The sequence below is a fragment of the Protopterus annectens genome, chromosome 4.part0 (genome assembly GCF_019279795.1).
Source record: "Protopterus annectens isolate FY-2018-M chromosome 4.part0, PAN1.0, whole genome shotgun sequence".
NCBI classification, from domain to species: domain Eukaryota; kingdom Metazoa; phylum Chordata; order Ceratodontiformes; family Protopteridae; genus Protopterus; species Protopterus annectens.
The window spans coordinates 1,817,859,155-1,817,881,836 of record NC_056733.1 but is presented as its reverse complement, the minus strand read 5'-3'; the positions used below and the strand labels follow the sequence as shown (position 1 = coordinate 1,817,881,836).

Genomic DNA, 22,682 nt, shown 5'->3' with positions numbered 1-22,682 from the left:
CTATCCAGTTGGTACAAAAGAGGAAAAGGGACAAGGTTTCTACTCTAGACTTTTCCTGGTACCCAAAAAAGACAATTCATAGCGTCCTATCCTGGATCTGTGTACTCTAAACACCTTTTTGGTGATTCCAAAATTCAAGATGCTGACTCTTCAATTACTTCCTATGCTAGGCAAAGATGCCTGGTTGGCAACACTAGATTTAAAGGAAGCATACCTGCACATCTCAGTCAGGGAATCTTGCAGAAGATACCTACGCTTCAAAGCCTGCAAAGTTCTCTGCACTGCCCTTTGGCTTATCCACTGCGCCCAGGGTATTCACAAAGTGCCTAGCTCCAGTCATTGCATTTTGCAGGCAAAGAAACATTCAAATATACCCACACATGGACGATTGTCTATTTTAGGCAGAAAGCCAGGACATACTTTTGAATAATCTGGCCTTTGTACAAGGGGGTGCTAACTTGTCTGGGGTACACCTTAAATGAAAAGAAGTCGCACCTGGTACCCTGTCAACAAATTATATTCCTGGGAGCAAGCTTGAACACAACTTCCCAGATGGCTTTCCTCAAGCCAGAGAAAAAAATTAATTTGACAACCTACTTCAAACAAGTGGCCACAACAACCCTGCTATCTGTAAGGCAAATACTACAAGCCTTGGGGTTCATGGCCTCCTGCATTCTTCTAATTCCATATGCAAGACTGCATATGAGGAAACTATAATGGTATCTAAAAAAAACCTATGGTGTCAACATTCTCAGGATTTAGAAGCAATAATTCCTATCATACCTTTCCTACGCCTAGAGTTCCTTTGGTGGGCAGAGGCCTGCCACCCAAACAAGGGGCTACCATTCACACTACCCCCTGCTGCCCAAACCCTAACAGACGCATCAAACTATGCATGTGGGGCGCACCTGGCAGGGAAGTACATTCAGGGCAAATGGAACCCAAGACAAATGCACTTGCATATCAATCAAAAAGAAATGTTAGCTGTTCAGAATGCTCCGACAGACTTCAAGGACCACATTCTTCCAGGACAATTAATGGTAAAGACGGACAACACCACTGTTATATGCTTCATAAACAAGCATGGGGTACCCATTCTTACCCGCTCTGCAGACTAGCCATGGCATTGTGGAACACAGCCTTGAGCTACCAAGTGCATCTACAAGCTCAATTCCTGCCAGGAAAACTAAATACACTGGCAGACGGACTAAGCAGAAACCTCGTGGACCTACATGAGTGGAAACTGGAAGCAAGTATTTTCAACATGTTGACAAGCAAATGGGGGAGCCCAGATATAGACCTGTTTGCCTCCCCCAAGAACTATCAATTGGACAAATTTTGCACAAAGACTCCCCACAAACGAGCTTGGAAAGTGGAAGCTTTGTCCTTCAGCTGGAAAAACCTATCCGTTTATGCCTTTCCTCCTCTGCCTCTGCTCTCCAAAGTACTACTAAAGATCAAACAGGACACTAGGACAAACCAAGGACTATTTTGATTGCACCAGACTGGCCACGCCAACACTGGTGTACCCCCTCTTGCACAGCGTCACTGCTGGCCCCATGGCACCTGCCTCAGACTCCTACCCTGCTGTCTCAGCAGGAGAACCAGATTCTGCACCCTCCGCTTCAAACACTAAACCTAGTAGCCTGGCTAATTACCTAATCTCTCCTTTACCATCCCTCAGTAAACCAGTGATGGATATTTTAGAGGCAAGGAGGCCTAGTACTAGAAAATCTTGTGCTGAAAAATGGAAAAGATTCTGTGCCTGGGGACAGCAGCTCCCAATTTACCTTAGATTTTACAATACTTAACTGAGATGCTTCACAAGGGCCTGTCTTTTTCCTCCATCAAAATTCATGCCTCAACCATTTCAGCTCATAACACAGAACCTCCTCTCTTCTCTCATCCGCTGCTCAAGCAATTCCTTAGAGGGGCCAAAAAATTTAAGACCACCCAGGAGATCAACTCCAGTCTGGGACCTTAACTTTGTATTGGAGAAGCGCACTCTTCTTCCTTTCCAGCCAGCTGCTACTGCAGATTTAAAATTCCTTTCTTGGAAAACGGCCTTCCTTTTAGCAATCACTTCAGGAAGGAGGGTATCTGAATTACAGGCCCTTATGGCAGTGGAACATTTCATCATCTTTCATGCGGACAGGGTGTCCCTCAGAACCAACCCCTCTTTCATGCCCAAGGTGGTATCCAGTGTGGCCCTTAATCAGTCCATTCATTTGCCAACCTTCTTTCCTAATCCAAAGACAAAGGGGAATGGATACTGCACTCCATAGATGTGCACAGACAACTTAGATTCTACTTGGACAGGACTAAACCTAAAAGGAAGTCTGAACAACTGATGGTGGCATTTGCTGCAGGGACAGAGGGGAAGGCTATTTCAAAGCAAGCCATTTCTAAATGGATAGGCCATTGCATTCATTTCTGCTATAAGCACCATGGAAAACCTATACCACAGGGGATCAGACCCCACTCAACCAGAACTGCATATACCTCTACAGCCTTTCTCAGAGGTGTCCCTACCGGGGGACATCCTAGAAGCTGCTACCTGGAGTTCTTTACATACTTTCACCAAGCATTACCATTTGCCAATTTTCTCTAAATCCAGAGCTGGCTTTGCCACTGCAGTCTTTGCAGTGCCTTATAGCTGGTCCTAATGCTATCTAATTTCCTCTTCCCATCCTTAGCTTTGGGAATTTACCCAAATGTGATGACTGCAACAGTGAAACACAAAGAACATAGTACAGTTATGTACATTTACCATAATTATCGATGTTCGAGTGTATTCATTGTTGCAGTCCTGGTTACCCTCCCTCCAGCCCCCTGACTTCTTTTGGCTATACCTCTACTCTCCTTTACTATGCTTAAAAGCTTTTTGGTGTGTTTGCTTTTTTCTTGGAGGTATAGCCTTGTATATTTATAGATTTAATTGCTTCCCATTAGGGGTGCACCTGACATCTGGGGAAAGAAAAACTGAAGTAATGGCGTCTGCTGCATGTTTTATACCCCTGACGTCATGGAAGAAGGGACAGCAACCGACGCAAGACCCAAGACTTTGTTAATCAAGCTGACTGAGGGCTACTGCAAGCAGGTAACCCAAATGTGATGACTGCAACCATGAATACACTTGAACATCTACATTTATGGTAAGTGTACACAACTGTACTTTGTGTACACTTACCATAAACGTAGATGTTCGAGTGTATTCACTGTTGCAGTCCTGGTTTCCCTCCCTCCATCCCCATTCTCTCACTCTCTCCCCTTACAAGGAATTTTTGGTATTTACTTTCTACCAGTCGTGGTGTTCCACCATAACCTAGCTCCTTATTGGGGGCTTCTGACAGGGCAAGAAAAACTGATGTAGTGGTGTCGGCTGTTTTTATACCACTGACGACCTGACGTCAGTCCTGGAGCGACAGCAACCGATGCATTAATACTAAGCCTGTGGTATTCAGGCCAACTGAGGGCTACCCTGGCAGGGATAACCCAAATGTAATGATTGAAACACTGAATACACTCTAACGTCTACATTTATGGTAAGTGTACACAACTGTACTTTTTGAATGCCATTATACCTCTTGGGGATGTATCTAACTACATATTTTTTGTCAAAGTCAGATTAAAAGTAAGATGCATTTATTGTGTCACTAATTTTTTCAGCTTTTCTTCAGTGTGTTTTGCATTCTAAGGCAAGTTTCTGATGGCATTAGCAATTAATGATGCAAATAGTTCATTTAGAGTATATCGTTCAGCACAAATCACCTTGAACAGTTCACATCACCTTTATTCTGTACACCATCATATAAATAAACTTTCATGCATCTGATGTGTGAGCAGTGCAACTCCTGCTGTGGTGTGTTGCCATGAACTGTACAACGCAATTGTTCTCTCTGTGACAATGCTGTGCAAACTAATTACAGTAGTATAGCTTACAGCACAAGAACCTGTGTTGTCCAGTAATGTCTGTGTTAAAAGCAACCTTTGTCTAGCATAATGTTTTTACAGCATGCATTATCCAGTAAACTGTACAGAATATTCAAGCTAAATATTAGCAATATTAATGGATGCATACCTCTTAAAAGTCCAGATTTTCACAGTCTAGATTTTTGGCTACGGTTTTTGATCTGTACCAGCCAGGGAGTTGTTATGGATAGGCTTGTATAGGCCCTAGGACCAATAGGCTAGTATCAACCTATGTTCCTTATAAAATGAGAATTGAAGTCACTAAATGGCAGTCATTTGAGTTTCAGACCTAGTGTCGTCCAGAAAATGCATGCTAATACAAAACCTTGTAACATTCTAGATTTATCCAAGCGGTATTTAAAATGTGTCCCTATTTTAGGTCCTATTGTCCCCCAGTTATTTTTGGCTTTGTCCAGATTTCTTGTGCTAAAAAGTTGAGTGTGTTAGGAGTAGATGTGCTCATGAAGACTCCTGTGCCTCATCCTATGGTGTTCTTTATAATTAGTCTGCCACTCCACAACTGAAGTGATGCACCAGATACTAACCCAAGTTTGTCATTTCCTTATGGTGGTTTTAATTATTCAAGAGCTGCATTCTTTCTGAGGGTAATGTTAAAATAGTGTGTAAACTGGAAGTCCTTTGTCATTCGCTAATCTTTTATTTTCCTATTTTACAGTCTGGAGAAAAGAAGAAAGATGATGAGACAGTGGATAGTCTAGGTAAGGATTAGACTTTCTTGTCAAATATATGCACTGTCAAAAAATGTACATAAGTATGTATAATGTATATATTTCTGAATATAGCACATAATAGTAGAATAAAGTGCTGCTTGGTCTTATAAACTAATTTCTGTGTTCCCAATCAAAAATGTTGGAGGTGTAATTATAAAGATCCTTCTTGTAGTTCTTTTTTTCTCCATTATAATATTCAATACTTCAAATGCAGTTGTTGAGACTTTAATTTACATTTTGTAGTATTTTTTTTTCCTCAGCAAACAGAGTTGAACTTTAATAAGGCCTTACTGGGTCTAGACAAATCAGTCCTGTGTTCCAGCTCAAAAGAATAATTTCCTTAGTTACAGCCATTTGCTCACCTAATATTTCTGACTGAGTACTCTGTAGGGAGTTTTAAAAATCTGTCAACGCATTACACTCCCAAAACATTTGATGTCCTGACTGAAATCACTGTTGAAGTATTCCAAACAGATGGGTTTTTGCTGCTCCGGCCAGGGTGCCAAAGTTTAAACCTTCCCTCAAGCATACATCTGACATATGACCTCCGTTTGCAACCATAGAGGTGTATAGATGAATGTAGAAGCATAAAGCCTCAGACTGTCATGCTGCCAGCCTAAACGCAGGTCTCATACTTGTAGGTCTGATCTTAGCATGGTTGTTGGTACCGTTAGCATCTCAAAGCCTGATAAGTGCACCATTGGAGAACCTTCCTTCCTTATATACGCTGTTTTGATGTTCATTGTATTAATCACTGCTGCAGTAGCCTTAGCTATATGGGTTATATCCTACCAAGGTTATAACAGGGGGTCTATATCATTTCGAAACGGCAGAGGTTCGAACACCATATGTTCGAACTTCTAACCTCTAAGTGCTAAACCATCGAAGGCTTAGAACAGCAATTTTTTTTTCCCCCCAGGGAAAAAAATCGCTGTTCCAACAAAACACACACAACACAAGCACACCAAAATAAATAATCCACACATATACACTTTACAAAACCCTACTTCTAACCTTGCACTAAACTGTGTACATACACTACTATCTATCCACTTACCTTAACACAAACCCTAACCCTAAGGTCCGTCACTATCGCACACTCACCTGCGCCCTAACTCACCTAACCCGTGCTCTAACCCCAACGTCCGCACAATTGCAAACTTACCTGAACTCGACCTGTGACTTTCCACCACAGTGCTGAAAATAACAAAGCCACAGAAATGGCCAAACAATTTTTTTCCCTAGGGAAAAAATCTGTGTTCTGCAGCTTCGCTGTTTTCAGCGTTTGCTGTTTTGGGTTCGGTATTAGAACATTCGATGTTTTCAGACTTCGATGTTCTAATATAGACCCTATAACAGGCCAGCTTCCTTGCACACAAACTGTCAGGCTGCTTGAGCTGAGTAAAAGTTAAGTTTGGGCAATAACTCCTTTAGGGCTTTACTGCTGCAGAAGAGTATACTCCTCTGAGTCTTTCGAGGATAGACAGTTGGCTAGTGCTTTCCTTTGCTAGCATCTAAGTTCCCTTTGGGGGGAAAACTTCCATTTTTGTTCATTTTGGAGGTTTTATTAATTTCCTCTTCAGGAAAGTTACCTTAAAGCTAGGAGTGGTGTGTTCAACAGGCTGTCTTGATACTGTAACATAATTTTAAATGGAGCACTTGTTTTTTCTGTTAGTTTAAACTTGATGTAAAGTAACTGAAAACATTTTGTTTTCTGTGAAGAAAATGTTTGTTTTACTTTAGTGGGCTTGTGTATAGTGTATTAAAGTGAGTTTTACTATTTTTCTGTCAAAAATGACTTTTGTGGACTGGTAATGTTTACCAGCAATTGTTGCTTGTCTTCCCTGGGAAAGAGACCATTTTCGGCTTGACTGTAGAACAGACTACTGGCCCATGGTTCATCCTTTCAGCCACTAAAAGAAAAAAAAATAAGCTAACAGTCTCTGCCACCACAGCATGCTAGCAATTTGCCACTGCCACAGGTGGGTGACTCTGCTGTGGCCATTTGTTGCACCTCAGACCACTCATCTTTTACATCTGATCCCCCTGGTATAGCACCTACAGCCAATATGGTCCAGGGGTCAGCCATGTCCGCTGCAACTGTTGGGGTCCCCTCAGTGGGCAAAGGAGAGCTACTCTTGATGGTCCTGGGAGAGAAAACGGGGAAGGTTTTCCTGTTGTGTCAGAATGCTGTCTATCCCTGAAGAACCTGCTGTTGATCTTAGTAACATGGTTGACCCCATTTTTCCTGTCAAAAAGAAACTGAAAACCAGGCATGTATCCTCCTCAATTTTTCTTTGGATGGGAGTGGTTTGGGTTTAGCATATGATTTAATTCAGGCTGTTGATCCTTCATGTAACGTAGTTTATGGTAGAAAAGAGGGGTTCATCTTTTCCTGAAGAGATTCAAGATTCTGAAACTGAAAGGCAAGATGCAGGGATGGATACATGATTTTTTTCCTTAGATTTTTTTATTTAGACTCCGAGGAGAGCTCTGATTGACTGTGGGGGTTTCTCTTTCTCTGAGACTATTGCTAGAATATGCCAGTGTTTTCAAGGATCTATATCAGTTTATCAAAAACCACATTATTTAAACACATATGGTTGACAATGCGGTTCATAAAAAACTGATATAAATCTCAACAGCATCTGCCAACAGCACAATGTCAAATCATCCCTGCACCCCACAATCTCCCTGCTAATTTATACCAACTCTGAGATAGCACCACAGTGGGGAAAATGGCAAATTCCCCCAATCTCTTCTGTACCACAATCTGAGTCATAATTGTTTGACGAACCAGATTATTGACCATATGGTCTCAGCCATGTGGGTTTTGACAATTTGATCCTTTGACCGATTGACATAGACTTGTGTTTGCAGTGGAATAACACTGAGGTTTCTCAGTCCTTCAGAAAATAAGTTGTTACACAAGGATTTTCCAGAACCTACACCCATTCCTCCTGTTCTTTTTGCTTTAGAGGATGTGTGTTACTACCAGCAGTTTTCCGGATAGTCAGTCAGCTGCCCCTAAAAAGGACAGATATGATGCCTAAAGTTCCTCAGTCTTTTACAGTTTTATATGCTGTTCACAAAACTGACCTAGCAGCTACAGCATAAGTTGATCCCACTGCTGCTAAGGACTTAGTTAATTCTAATCCTGCCCTTTCTGATAAGGCTGGAACCATTATTGATAGGTATAAGTGCATACTTCTGCAACTTTGATTTTTCAGAATTTTGAATTGTCATGCTCATATGTTAGTTGTTCTGACATATTGTAAAAATATGAGGAATGATTTATCTGCTGTTTTCTTCACATGAGAAAAATTCTGCTTTAAATAACTTTCTTCTGTTGCACAAGTCACTTCTCATGGTTTACAGTGTGTGTATGCCTCAGGTAATTCTTCCAGGTCTGTAGCCACTGGTACTGTATTGAGAAAGTTTGGATGGGTGCATTCTTAGAACCTCCCAGATGATCAAGATGAGATTTTAAATTCTCCCTAGGGTAGAGATTGTTTTTGGCTCTCTTGCTGTAGATTTTATTTATCTAGTTATTTAGTTATTTTAATTAATTAATTTATTTAGACATTTGTTAACCAGGGTATATCTGACTGGGCTGGTGCCCTGTTTCAGAGGAGGCCCAGGGAGAAAAGATGTGATCAAAAAGTCTGATGAAAGGGCAAGCCGATCCAAGGAATCTCTAAGATTTGTTGGCCTTCCTTTTACAAATTTTACAAGGAAATTTTTATCCCTATATCCAGCAGTCTCAACAAAATAGACGTAAACAGATGTTTAAGAAGAAATGGCAAGGGGTTTCTAAAAAAGTCTCGAACCTCCCAAAACAAAGGACAGTCCAAGTCTGAATGACTATTCAAAAGACCTTGTGTCCCCTCCTACACTGGCCCCGTTTTTCTTCCTGAAAGTGTGAATCTCCATTTTTAACAACAGATTGTTTTAGACAAATGGGTTCTGAAAATCATTTATCCAGGTTGTAGATGACAGTGGGAGGAAATTCTGCCTTTGCAGGGAGACCTTTCCTCCAGATGAAACTCTCATTTCCACCAGTTCTTCATCACATGCTGTCCCAAAGTGATAGAAGCATTTCTTCCTTTCTAGGTGTGGAAGGGTTTTATTCAGGGATGTCCCTAGTGCCTAAGAATGAAAATGCTTGGCAACCAGTTCTGGATCTTTCTTTCCTAATACCTGTTGTGATAGCACCCAAATTCAAAATGATGTTACTTCACAACTTGTTGCCTCCTCTTCCAAGTTTCTTAGCAATATTAGGCTGATATGCTCATCATCTCACCCCCTACTCATCCAGACTTCAAAGGTTTCTTAAGGTTTTGTGCATCTGGATCACATTATCAATTCTTTACCTTACCCGTTGGACTATCCAATGCACCAAGAGTGTAAATAGTGTCTAGCTCCAATTATAGCTCAGTGCAGACTATAGGGTAATCCATGTTTTTCCATATTTAGACTAGTAGCTTATCTTTGCATAGTCTTTCAAAGTTTCAGTACTCTCTCTCTGTTTTGGGTGAGAGATCTCTTACACAAGCTGGGATTCTAAGAGAACATTTAAGTCTTAGAAAAAACAGATCTTCATCTAGATCTCTCTTAGGTTTTCCACTCTATTTCAGTCACTGCAAGGGAATACCTCAGGATTTTGGGTCTCATTGCATCTGTGATTCTCATTATACCCCTGGTAAGATGCCACATGAGAAAGATACAGTGGTTTCTGAGATCTCTTTTGTCCCTTTATCAGCACCCTTTAATTTTTCATATCTCAGTGCTGAGGTTTGTCAGAAGAGAAATGTTTTGGTGGAGGCAAAAAGATATCCTTAAACCAGGTCTCCTCTTCTCCCTCTCTGCTCCAAAGCAGTCCGTCACTACAGACGCTTTGACTTTGGTTGCGGAGGAAGTTCAGAGAGAATTAAAATACAGGGGGGGTGTGGGACACTAAGGACAGACTCGACACAAAAATATCCAGGAGATGTTGGCACTCAACTCGCTGAGCCTTCTTTGGTCACCAGGACCTCTTCAAGGGGGTTATAGGCAATACCACCAACAAGCAAGTGGGACACGGGTCGTACCCCCTTTGCAGACTAGCTATTTTAGCTTGGGATACATCTTCACAGCACAGTCTCACTCTACAGACGTCCTACATTCCATCAGAGCAAAACTGTGTGGCAGACAAGCTGAGCAGGACCAGAGCAGAGACTCACAAATTAAAAGTAGATCAGGGGGTCTTCCAATATTTAATCCACTGTGGGGAGTTCCACAAGTAGACCTGTTTGCCTGCTCTTTGAACAATCAACTGGCAAAATTCTTTTTGCAGGACTCCATGCAAGAAGGCCTGGTGTTTGATATGCCCCAACATCAGTCACATTTATTTGACTGCTGGGGTCGATGGAGTGTCAATTAATTTGACACCTGTATACTGAGGATGTGCCGCAGGTACTAATGGAAGCCTGCTACTAAAAATCATGTATTAGTAAACAGAAAAGGTTTTCTAGTGCCAACAACATTTTCTGGATGTTCTTCATTCCACATTGCTGCAGTCCTAACACTTGGGTAGTCCGCTGTCCCAGTCGGCCCCATACCAAAATATATATTGTCACGGTCAAGTGGCTGTTAGTCTCTGATGTCCAGGCGTCAGGGTACAAATGCGCTGCATGGTACCCTCGATCTTTTGCTGCGTTCCTTTTGCCGCATGGTCCGTTTTCTTTGCGTTGTTGGCGTTGAAGATCTTCTGGTTGTCGGTTTGAAACTCAGACCGAATCACGAACCAGAAGTACGTGCCTCAATATTTTGTTTTTTTATTTGTTTGAATTTTCGTATTTGAATGGAAATATTTAACTGTATTTTGTGGGAAGTTTGTATACCTATAGGGATTACTATACCTTCTGATGTGGATGATTCTACTCCTTCCGGCTTCCTCCTCCTTTTGATTTTTCTTTTCAGAGACTCTTCCATTCCATGATTTAAATGGAAGGTCAAAGGTCAAGATTTCTCTCTGATTCCAGCAGGGAATTTTTATTTTTTTTTTACCCACCCTGTGGGCCTTTAGCTATACCTCCTGTTCTGATGTGGTGGAGGCAGAGTTTTCCAGAGAACTTTGAACCCTGATTCTTTGCCTCCCAGCCCAGTTAAATAGGATGGTCAGTACATATAGGGAAGCTCATAAGAGTCCGGAAAGCATAGGACAGACCCGAAACTGCCTCCTAAGGTGTTAAGGCTTCTGTTGGTAAAAGTTCCTCCTGGTTAAAAGTAAAGGTTCCCGGATAATTGGGGAAAGAGTATTTAGATACTGGGGAATGAGAGAGCATGAGGGTTGAATCGTCAGTTTTAAATATCAAAAATATCAAAATTATCTCCTTTCACAATCAATATTATGCTTTTTCGGAATTGGGCTTGAGCAATTGAGTGATGCTTTGGAACTCAGTTTTAAAAACAGGTGGTAGGTGGATTCCTTTGCAATGCTTTGATGATGTGCATTCCTGAGCAGGGTGGCTGGTACTCCTTGCAACTTCTGGGCACGCCTGGCTGCCACCTCCTCTGTGGCAAAGAGGCGCCTGGCTGAGGGATCAGGAATTTTGCTGGAGGTGTTGCCACAAGCTGGCGGTTGGCTGGCCTGGACCTGACGAAAATGTTTTGAGTCTGGCAAGTTGTTTTTTAAAGAAATGGGAGTTTTTTAGAAAGTGGCCTGCCAAGTTTGTAGAAATTTTGCTACTATACAGCCTCCTTATCTCTGCTAGATTCCCAGTCTAGGGTAGGTCTGTGCAGCGACGAGGGACAGAGCCCACAAGTCTAGGGGGGTCTAGGACAGGGTTCGGTCCTGGGGGGGAGCTCCAAGGGCAGGGGTTTAGCCTTTCGACAGGACTCCAATGATCTCACTTTTCAGCTGCCAGTACTTTCTCTATCCGCACGCACCCTTTGGGACAGCTCCAGTACCCTTTTGGCCGCCAAATTGGAATTACCCCTGGCAGCAGATGGGCTGGATGGCTCCTGCTTTTCAAGAGGTCTATTTTCCATACCTGCCTCAAGACAGATTGTATTGGACATCCCTCCCACCAGCAAGACAGGGCTCATACCCAATTCTCTCCATTACTCCAAATAGGGGCTAGACAGCCTACCTGAAAAAGAGCTCAACAAGAAAATTCTCTTGTTACTCTTCCAGGGGGCCCAATTACCAGGTTCCTGTCAAATCTTGCATAGGATTATATTTTTCACTTCATTCATTCCTCCAAAACCAAAGAAGGGGAACTGGTACCTCAACATTTTGGATCAACTATATCTGTAACTTTAGATCCCTTCTTCCCACCTTCATGCCTATGGGAGTCGAGCAGACAGGTATTAATTTCCGAGCTGGTATCAAGAGATTATCATGGTAACTTTTTGCTCAACTGGCTTAGCTCCATCATGTGCCAGCAAAGGAAGTAGCTGTCTAAAAACAGTGAAAGCTTACTCTCTAAATGAAAGGAACTGCATCTACCCTTACAGCACGACTGCCAGATTTCATGCAGAAAAGGAAGCGCTTACTTGCTGGGCATTTGGCTAGGTGATCTAGCAGTGCTAAGAGACTCAGGGCTGAAATCTAACGTAACAGTCCAGCTAAAGACCCTTCTTTTACATAAAGCAACTGAGAGACTGAATCTTTGCCCTTGTATCAAGCTTTTTCTCCCCGGACAACAAAGTGGAAAACAGTCTTTACCATCAAAGTGTAGTTTCAGTACAGCCACTGCAAGGACAGTCCTAACAGCATTAGGGTTCATGGCACCTTTTAACCCCGGCTTCCAGAATGCAATGCTAAACTGCAGGTGAGGTGCTTTGTAATGGTATCTCAAAAAAGGGACATACAGCATCTCTGCTTCTTGATGCCAAAAATCAAATACTACCTTTGCATTCAAAAATGGAATTAGTGGTGGACTCAGGAACTCATGTGAAACAGGGACTCCTGTGTTTCAAATAATACCTTGCCTTCATAAGGAATTTTTGATGCCTCAGAGATAATGGATAGTAACAAGAAGGGGCTGTTCTGGATAGTGAACAGCTCATGACAACGACAGAGAAGGAGATGTTAGCAGTCATCAAAATGAAGATGATGTTAGCAGTGCTACTTTGAAAAATAACACAGTTGATACAGATACAACACAAGTGGTCCAGGGCAGCACAGGATTTTAACAGATGCATTTAGGCATAAGTAGCAGTTTCCAGGCAAGGTGGGATTCTACACAGACAACTTAACTGTCATGTGGTAAGGAAAAATTCAAGGGAGAACTTTCATTTTGTGGCATACCAGCAAGGGAAGGCAATGCCGGCTTACCCAGAGAACTCCTTAGCAGAATATTCAGGTGTATTGACAGCGCCAAGCCGTTAACTAACTCTTCAGGGATTAAGTCTGCCGCATAAATGGATCCCTTAGCAATGGAAACTGGATCTTCATGTATTTGCTTCTCCATGTGAAACGGATCTCTGCCATTTCTTTGCACAATGTGGTTGCCTCACACAGCAGCTTTCAAGGTTCGGCACTCTTCCCAAAACTGGTTTAAGATGTGTATGCTCTAAGTGGGTCTTTCTACTTTTCCCAAAGGCATGGACCTATTAGTCAGACAAGACATTACAAGGATGTCTTTGTTTATTTCAAGATTGCCCAATCTCCCACTGGTACTTATTAAGGTCAGACAGAGGTTGCTCAACATCCATAATTTTTACTTTACTTCTGTTCGAAAATTGGCTCCTTTTACTCTCAATTTCTTACTTGGAAAATGTCTTCACTTTACCTTTCTAACTACCTGGCATATTCTGTTTTGAAATGCCATCTGGGACTTTCATTTTTGAACTTTAGCAGACAGTAACTTTCTGGATTATTCTAGTAAAGAAATTTGTGAGTATGAAATTTCAAGAAGATTTTATAAAAGTGATTATGGAGAATTTCAGACCTTCTACATTCTAAGATGAGTGTGGCAGCAATTTCAGTTACTCTTCATACTCCACAAAGGTTTGTCTTTTTCTCATTGGCATCTCATTACTTAGCAAATTCCAGCTCACTATGGGAGTTATACGACCATTGTATTCTCAATTTTGTTCTGATCAATTTCTTAGAGGGCAACGAGTTGTTTGGTCTTCCACGAGAGATCCTACTCCTGCTTGGGATCTCAAATAAGTTTGAGAACCACTACAATTACTTTTGCTTTGCTGAAAGATTGGTTTCTATAGGCGCTTGAGAAGCTTACTTTTTCACCTTGTACTATTCTGCAAGATACTGGAACTTCCTTTTGGTTGAACTGGGTGTTTCTGGTGTACAATTGAGCAAGTACTATTATTTTGCACACCTTTCAATAATCCTTTCTTGCTTTCAAGGTATTTTTGCCAAGCTTGTTTTTTGCTTTTGAATTTCCACGAGGTTAGGGCGCCTACTTACTAATTTAAAATTTTGGTTTGCAGATTTTTTCCACTTTTTTGCTTTGAAGGCTCAGGGGCTATTATTTAAGCAGGACTATGATGGACACAAATAGTTTCTGCATGTTTGTTTTGTTTGTTTATTTGTTCTCAGGAGGTTCCAGCAGTCAAGCAGGACTATTTCCCTTTTCATTCACCCCCACCATTGTACTTTCTTTGTTTTCTGGCTCATGGGGATAAGCTTGTGTTTGGGATTAGGAGTTCATAGTGGATTTTCTTTAGCATTGCACTTTGTCCTCTCTGTATGACATCGGAGGCTCATTTGGGGAGCAGTCACTGGCGAAGGTCACAGCATACTTCTACATCACATCCTGGTCTCCTCAGAAGGCCAGCTATTTTGCCGCTATTTGGTGGAAGCACTGCCGCAATTTAGTGGTCTTATGATTTGCCAGCCTTGATTTGCTATAGGGCTTATTGTTCTTAGCAGTAGCCTACCTGCAAGGAATGCTGACAGCCAATGCTTCTTGTACCTACCATAACCTGAGATACCTCTGTGATCCACATTCTTGCAGTCCAATGTACCCTCCCATGTGGAATGGTGTTTTGGTGTGGCCAGTGTTTGAGGTTATACTGTTGATGGGGGAGACATATATTTGATTTGGTGCAATTTACCTTGGTGTTAGGACTGTTGCGCTTTTATTTTTTCCCTGGGTGGGAGGGTGGGTTGAGAAAATATTGAGAGGTGACGCCATATCATGCGTACTTGTACCCTGGATTTTTGATCGGTTAGGACTGCAGCAATGACTGCACGCTAAAATATACATTTTTTTGCAATGTTTGTGAGTTACTATTCAATGACCTTTTCAATTCCTCTGTCAATGTTTATTTATTGGTCATTTCAGCATGTCTGCCCATGGCGCTTACTCTTTCAATGCAGTATCATGTCAAAATGTTCTTGGAGGCCTCTTATGCAAAACCTATTTCAAGAAAACTGGTGGCATCTCCTTGGGATCTTAATTTTGTTTTAAAGAAGCTAACGCTTGGTCCATGTGAACCAGCTTATCGGGCTGGCTCAAGTTTCTCAACATGGGAAATAATTTTACTGATTGCTCTGACCTTTGTAAGAAGGGTATCTAAGTTGCAAGCTCTTACACACCATAAGAGCTTGCAACTTAGATACCCTAACTCATTTTTCATAGGGGCAGGGTTTCTTTGAGAACTAATCTATCTTTTATGTGTAAAGTAATAATTTGCTTTAAGCTCAGCTGTCTCTTCCATTCTCTTTCCTGAACCTAAAAATGAGGGAGAAAGGATACTCCATACCTTGAATGTCTACAGGCAATTCTAATACTGTCTTTTCAGAACTAAGTTTTTCTGATCATTGGAGCAGTTCATGTCTTGTGAAGGTAAGAAGGGGCATTCTTTGTTAAAATAGGCCATTTACAAATGGTTGTCTGAGGCTAATATTTTTTGTTATGATCACAGTAACAAAATTATTCCAGACAAGGTCAACACTTACTGTACCAGGGCCTTTCCTTCATTTATGGCTTTTTAGAAAGGGGTGGATTCTAGAAGCTGCTGCTTGGTCATCAATACATACTTTTACAAAGCACTGTAAGCTTGATTCCTTCTCTATGTCCAGTTCAAGCTTTGGTAGGACCACTTTCCAGGGGCTCTTGGACTCTTCCTCCTCCTCTCAGATGTAGATAGCTATGGTAACCTACCCGTAAAGCTAATGCAGCAGTGATCAATAAGATGGACATAGTACAGTTATGCAAGTTAAACTTACCATAACAGTAGATGTTTGATCCCTGCTGCACTAGCTGCTCCCTCACTCCATCCTCTGTTTTTTGGTGTGGTTTATTTGCCATAATGTGGATATTTAGTTTTTGTTTTCCTTAGAATTGTCCTTTCAGGGCTTAGCCTCCCTCTCTCTGCTGGCAGGAAAGCTCTGAAGGGCTTCACGCCCAAACTTGTCTTGTAGTCAACTCAGCTAGAGCTGTCTGACAGTTTGTGCATGTGGAAGGTGCCCTGAAGGTTTGGAAGCTGACCTGCTGTTGTATCCTTGACAGGATGTAACCCATACAGTGAAGGCTACTGCTGCAATGATCATTTGAACATCTACTGTTACATTAAGTTAACTTACACAATTGTACTTTAGATGTCATCTAGGAGGGGTAAGTGTGATTCTGGTAGGCAGATCCCCTACAAAGATCATCCTACTTAGTGTTTCTTCTACCCAGGTGCTGAAGACTACTGTAAGGCTTGTAAAGGGTCTAGCCCACTCCAAGATGGCAGATTCTGCCACACTATAAGTGCTTCCAGCTCATATTAAAAAGCTGAGAGAGGCCTAGACCTGATACTCCATTTACCTCATCTGATTCTGACGTACCTGCTGACGTTGGAGAACCCATAGTACATCAGTTTCTTTCCTCAGACAGCTTCTACCATGACCCCACTGGATGTCTGGTGTCAGATGATTGCACTTCTGCAGCGACTGTTACTGAGAAGGGGGAACTGTGAATCATTTCAGAGGGACCAGAAGTCATCCCTCAGATTTTAGTTAGGGAAGAGATTCTTTGCAAACCGAGGTATGTCAGTGGTCAGAGCCTCCCCGCTTGGTTGAAGTGGATGTCACCCCAAAGAAAAAGTGACAAAAGACTAAGCATGTCTTTACACCTCCTCCTCCTAGGAGAAATGGTGGGTGGACTTTCCTCAGGGAATGAACAGTTATTCTCTTCCTTAAACCGCCTTCTTTCACTGCCCCTCTTACTCCTCAGAAGGTTACTGTGGATTCCTCTTCCTCTGAAGAGGCCTCACTCTGATGACCATTCATTAGCTTACTACTCCTCTCAAATTCTCTCTCCTTGTCAAGTTTCTTCAGATGATGAGGATTCCATTTCACGTGATTCACCTGTGGAAAAGGCATCCTTTGGGGATATCAATTAAAACGTGATGTGACATTCTGAGTGGGAGTCTAGGAAAATCTCTGTCCAAAGGAGATGCTACAGCCTCTTGGAGGTGTACACTCATGCCCCTTCCCCTGTCCCTCTAGTCCTGGAGGCCTTTTTGGATGTTTTTAAATCTATATTTTTGGCTCCTGACTCAGTCTTCTGTTACCAAAAGGCTAGACAGATTTTACAAGGACCAGCGGAACCAAGTTCTTGTAGAAGAACCATGTGGCTGATCCCTTAGCTGTGTCCCCCTCTTCTGACAAACCCAAGTTGCTACCCAGTGCTAATGCCCTTCTTTCATTTAACAAGGAAAGCAGAGCTTTGGTTTGTTGGGAGGGTTTATATGTCTTGTACTCTGGCCTTCAGGGATACAAAATACCAGATTCAGATGGCCAAGTATCTTTTATCTATCCTTAACAGACTAAACAAGGTAGTGGTGGATTTGCATGGCAGAGTCTAGCCGCAAGTTCTGTTCTTGGTTAATCAGGCCACTGAAGTGGTCAGACACAGTATGCAATGTAGCTATGATGCCGTTGAGGCCTTCTCAGGAGCAGCTTTTACTAGTACAGTCATCTGCAGATATCCATGGTTGCACAGTCAGCCCATGCCAGAGAATTTCAAAGCTAAGCTCATTGATACACACTTGGGCATAAATCTTTTGTTTTGACCACATACCGCTAGCCTGTTTAAAACATTACAGAAGCAAGGTAAGACAATGAAAGACTGCAAACAAATAAATACTTGAATATTAGGGGAATTACCCAGCAATGCCTACTTCCTTTTATAGAAGGGAACATAGACCTCAACAAAAGCACAGGAAGGCATCTAAGGAAAGATTTACCAATAAATCTGAAAGGGACCCCTGATCTGAGAAACCTCCCTTTTCAGATAAGTCACTATGACTACATTCCAACCCCACTCCCCCTCGGTCCTACCCTATTCCTCTCAAAAAGGCTCACTCAGTTCATTTCAACCAGGACAAAATTGCCACAGATAAATGGGTTTTATCCATCATAAAACAGGATGCACTTTCCTGGAGTGAACTCCACCCCTTGAGCGGCATCCCCCTCCACCACAGAATCGGTTAAAACTTCTTTCCCATCTTTTAGGAACTAGAGGCCCAAGACATGATAGAACCAGTGACTCTATTTCTTGAAAGAGGTTTTTACTAGACTCTTCCAGGTTTCAAGAAAAGGACAATGGAGCCTCCATCTTCAGTTTTTTTTTTTTTTTTTTTTTGTGCCTTTGAATACTCAGTGGGCCTGGTTTCCAAAGACAACACCAATATCATGTGGTACGTAAACATGCATGCAAGGAGAAATCTGATCATACCAACTACGCAGGCTGGCACAGATTGTTTGGAACCTCGCTACCCAGAGAAGTATGTTCCTTCAAGCAGTATATATTGCATCACAGGACAGTGTACTGGCAGACTCACTTAACAGGTCCATCACAGATCCCTCCACGAGTGGACCCTCAACAGACTGGTCTTACTAGCATAATCCACAAGTGGGGAACACCACAGGTGGATTTGTTTGCCTTTGGTGAGCAACAAGCAGCTCCCCTTTTTTGCAACAGGGCTCCTCCTTGGCATGGAGGACAGGTGCAGTCTGGTGACTCCCTTTTGGCTAAGGCGGTGTTGGTTCCCCCTTGTCTATCATTTAGCCAGGGGCAACCACCACAAAATATCCCACAAAGTGGATCGCATCACACAGCAGAAGGGATCACCACTTCATCCCAGTCTATCATCCCTCTACCTAAGTCTATGGATGACTGGATTTTGATCCCTCACAGACACCAGTTTCTGAGAACATGCTTTGGCTTCTCCAGGACACAAGGAGACCCACCACTTGAAAATCCTACATCGCCAAATGAAAGAGATTTTCTATATTGTCATATGAAAAATCAGGACCCCACAAAATCAGAGGTTCTGCTTGTATTATCTTACTTGTGTGAGCTCATGAAAACAGGTCTGGCATATTCCTCTGTCCAAGTACACCTGTCAGCCATTTTTGCTTGTCTACACCTCCGTCTGCCTATTATGTCTAGGCCTGAGGTCAAACAGTTTCTGAAAAGGGTGCTACATCTAAGATCCTTGAGGAAACCTGTGTCCCCACCTTGAGACCTCAGCTTTGTGCTAGAAAAACCCACTCTGCTTCCCTTTGAGCTGGCTGCTACTTCTACTCTAAAATTCTCTACCTGAAAAACAAACTTGTTGGTCCTCACCTCTGTGAGGAGAGTTTTGGAACTATAGGCACTCATGGCTGTCCCATCTTTTCTTTTTCACAAAAATATGATGTCCCTGAGGGGTTAAACCCTCTTTCATGCCTAAAGTGGGTAAACAAGATGTCTCTCAGACTATCAAACTGCCTACCTTTTTTCACAACCAACAAAACAGGGGTGAAATACTCCTACATTTCCTGGATGTGCTCAGTCAGCTAAGATTTTATTTTGATAAGAGTAAATCTATTTGCAAATCAGACCAACAGTTTCTTTCATTCGTGGATTCCAGGCTGGGCCAGCCAGTACCTAAACTAACCATTGTAAGTTGGATTTCCAAGTCCTTTTCTTTTTGTTACTCCGACCATGGCAAACTCCTGCATTGCTGCCCACAAGCTTACTCAACCAGGGTAGTGGCCTCCTCAGAGGACTTCTATAAAGCGGTAGATGCTAGGACAATCCTGAAAGCTGCCATCTGGTCTTCTGCGCACACCTTCACTAAGCACTACAGAATTGATGCATTTTCAAGATCCAAGCGTGCCTTTGCTAGGTCAGTTGTCTTTGAACTCTTGGGACAGTTCTCACTATTCTCAAGCATTCTCACATCTGTTCCCTTAGGTTCTGTGAATCACCCATCTGTTTTAAGTACTGCAGCTTGCATTTAAAATTTTTTTTTTTTCCATAATAAATTTTTATTGAAATATATTTTCCAAAAACATTACAAAAATACAATAAACATCACACACATAATACACTATAACTACTACAAACCATTTATACAATATCTACATGAAATGCTTCCTATATTTAATATATTCCTAAAATCAGTATCATGCTAATATAATATTGAAGACCTTTTCCCATATTTTCGGGTTATTAATATTTTTGTTAGTTTGTTTCAGAAGTAATTTATGTGCTAGTATATGTTTTATAGCCACAAGCTTAAAATTATTCCATGATGTCTTATGTGGTTCTAGCCAATTTGTGGCTAGAGTTTCATCGGCAAAAAAATATTCATACAAATAATAGTTTGCGATCTGGAAAGCTCTCTTGGAGGAATGTGTAGAATCATAAATTCCCATGACAGTGTAGAACTTTGATAACCCATCTTTTGCAGTTGTACTTTAAGAGAGTTCCAAAGTTTATATACACATTTACAACTCCAGAACATATGAAGAAGATCCGCTGTTTGATCTGCACAGTATGGACAAATTGGAGAATTCCTAGGGTTAAATTTATGTAATCCAAGATGTGTGTAATATGCATTGTTCCAAATAATCAATTGCGTGTACATCAGTTTTTGAAAAGAAACTGATTTCCTAGTTATATCAATTGCTTTTAATATCTGATTGTCTGTTACTGTTACTTTGTTTACCCAATTCTCTGAAAGCAAAATTTTGTCCTGAAATTTCAAATCCTTAATTAATTTGTATGCAGTTGCTATAAATTGTGTCTTGTTGGATAGCTTGCCACAATTCAGAGCACTTATCCACAAATCCGGCTGCAGGTTTAAAGTTCCTAAAGTAGCTCAAGGCAAGTTCTTTAACTTGTCTCATTATAACAATGTAACTTCTAGGTAGATTCATTTCCTGTCTAATTTGTAAAGCCGATAAGTCAAGTTTATTAAAAACATCAAATAGAGTCAGATTAAGTATTAATGGAAATTTGCTGAGATCGATCAGCTGATTATTTAGTTTAAAATTAGGATTCCTGTGGAAAGGTTGAAGAACCATCATATATTGCAATAAATCTATGGACTGAAATAAAGTTTGCAAAGATGAGAGACAGGTTATTATGTGGTCCATGACCCCATCAGACTAATTTTGTCCATAAAGGGCAATGCTTTAGGATTTATTTTCCTATCCAAAATATGCTTATGATTCAAGACCACCCAAGTTGGTATCCATTTTGTATTCGTTACATCATAATTAGCAATTCTTAAAATTTTATTAGCGTTTACAATCAAATAATATGCTTCAAAGTTTGGTAGCTCAAGTCCCCCTCTTGTTTTAGGGGTCATTAATTTCTCATAAGATATCCTAGTTCTTTTTGGGTTCCGGATGAATTTAGCTAGATCTTTATGCATTTGTTTAAAAACTGTTTTTGAAATTGATAATTGGGCAGACCTAAATATGTATAACATTCATGGTAGTATATTCATTTTCACTATTGATACTTTTGCTAATACCGGTAGTTTTAAATTCTTCCATCTGTCACAATCAGCAATTGTGTTCCCATACTCGTTTAACATTATTGTTATAAAAGTCCTTATTATCCGTAGAGAAGTTGATACCCAAATATTTAATATTTTCTTTACATGTTAACTTCCCCATCAGGGCCATTAATGAAAAAGGTTTTGGGGTTCTTAACGGGAAGATATTCGTTTTCTGTAAGTTAATTTTATAATTAGAAACTACCGAAAATTCGTTTGAGCTTTAATATCTTTTCACTGTCCGAAATTGGGGTTGTACAATAAATAATAAGATCATCGGCGAATGCTGACATTAATATTTTATTCCTATAAATTATTGGTGCATTATGATACAAATTTTGCTTGATATATAAAAATAGGGGTTCCAGATATAGGTTAAACAATAAGGGGGACATGGGACAACCCTGGCGAGTACCATTTTTAATCTGTATTCTGTTAGAATAAGTCCTATTGATGTATAGCGTAGTGTATGGATTACTATATAATATTTGTAGTATCTGAATGAATTCTTGGGGCAAGTTAAAATAGGGTAACACATCAAACAAAAAATTTATGTCTACTCTATCAAATGCTTTCTGGGCATCCATTATAAGAGCATAGATATTAAAGTTGTTTTGTTTAGCATACGTCATCATATTATGCAGTGTAAGTGTGATCGCTAGTTTGTCTAGTTGCCATAAATCCAGCTTGTTGCTTAGAAATTAGATATATCAAAACCTTCTTTAGTCTCGATGCTGTAATTGATGTTAAAATTTTCATATCCACATTCATTAGTGCTATTGGTCTGTAATTATCTGGGTTAATGGGATCTGAATTGGTTTTATGTATGAAAATTGTTTTTGACGCATTGAGGTGGGGGACACTAATTTTATTTTTAGTTATATAATTAAATACATGAGACAATTCTTTTCCCAAACTATCAGCAAACTCTTTATAAAATTCAGCTGTAATACCATCAGGCCCTGGCGACTTATGTGCTTTCATATGTTGAATTGTATATACTATTTCTTCTATAGAAATAGGTTTAATCAGGTCACTTTGCAGGCTCTCTTCTAATTCTGGAAAGTTAATTTTTTGCAGAAAACTTTTATTCTGGTTATGTAGAGACCTATCAGTTTGCCCCTCATACACCTTAGTATAGATTTTCCCAAAAACATCAACAATATCCTCAGTTTTAGAATATATTGTCGTTAT

General features: G+C 40.9%; 1 protein-coding gene across 1 annotated transcript in view; it reads left to right on the top strand.

Annotated features, from left to right (window-relative positions):
* Positions 1-22,682, top strand: part of CDC23 (cell division cycle 23) — a gene marked incomplete in the record, with an annotated part of 1,734,005 nt that overhangs the window by 249,799 nt on the left and 1,461,524 nt on the right. The window contains 1 exon segment of the mRNA XM_044069509.1: positions 4,649-4,691. Coding sequence (XP_043925444.1) covers positions 4,649-4,691 — 43 coding nt within the window.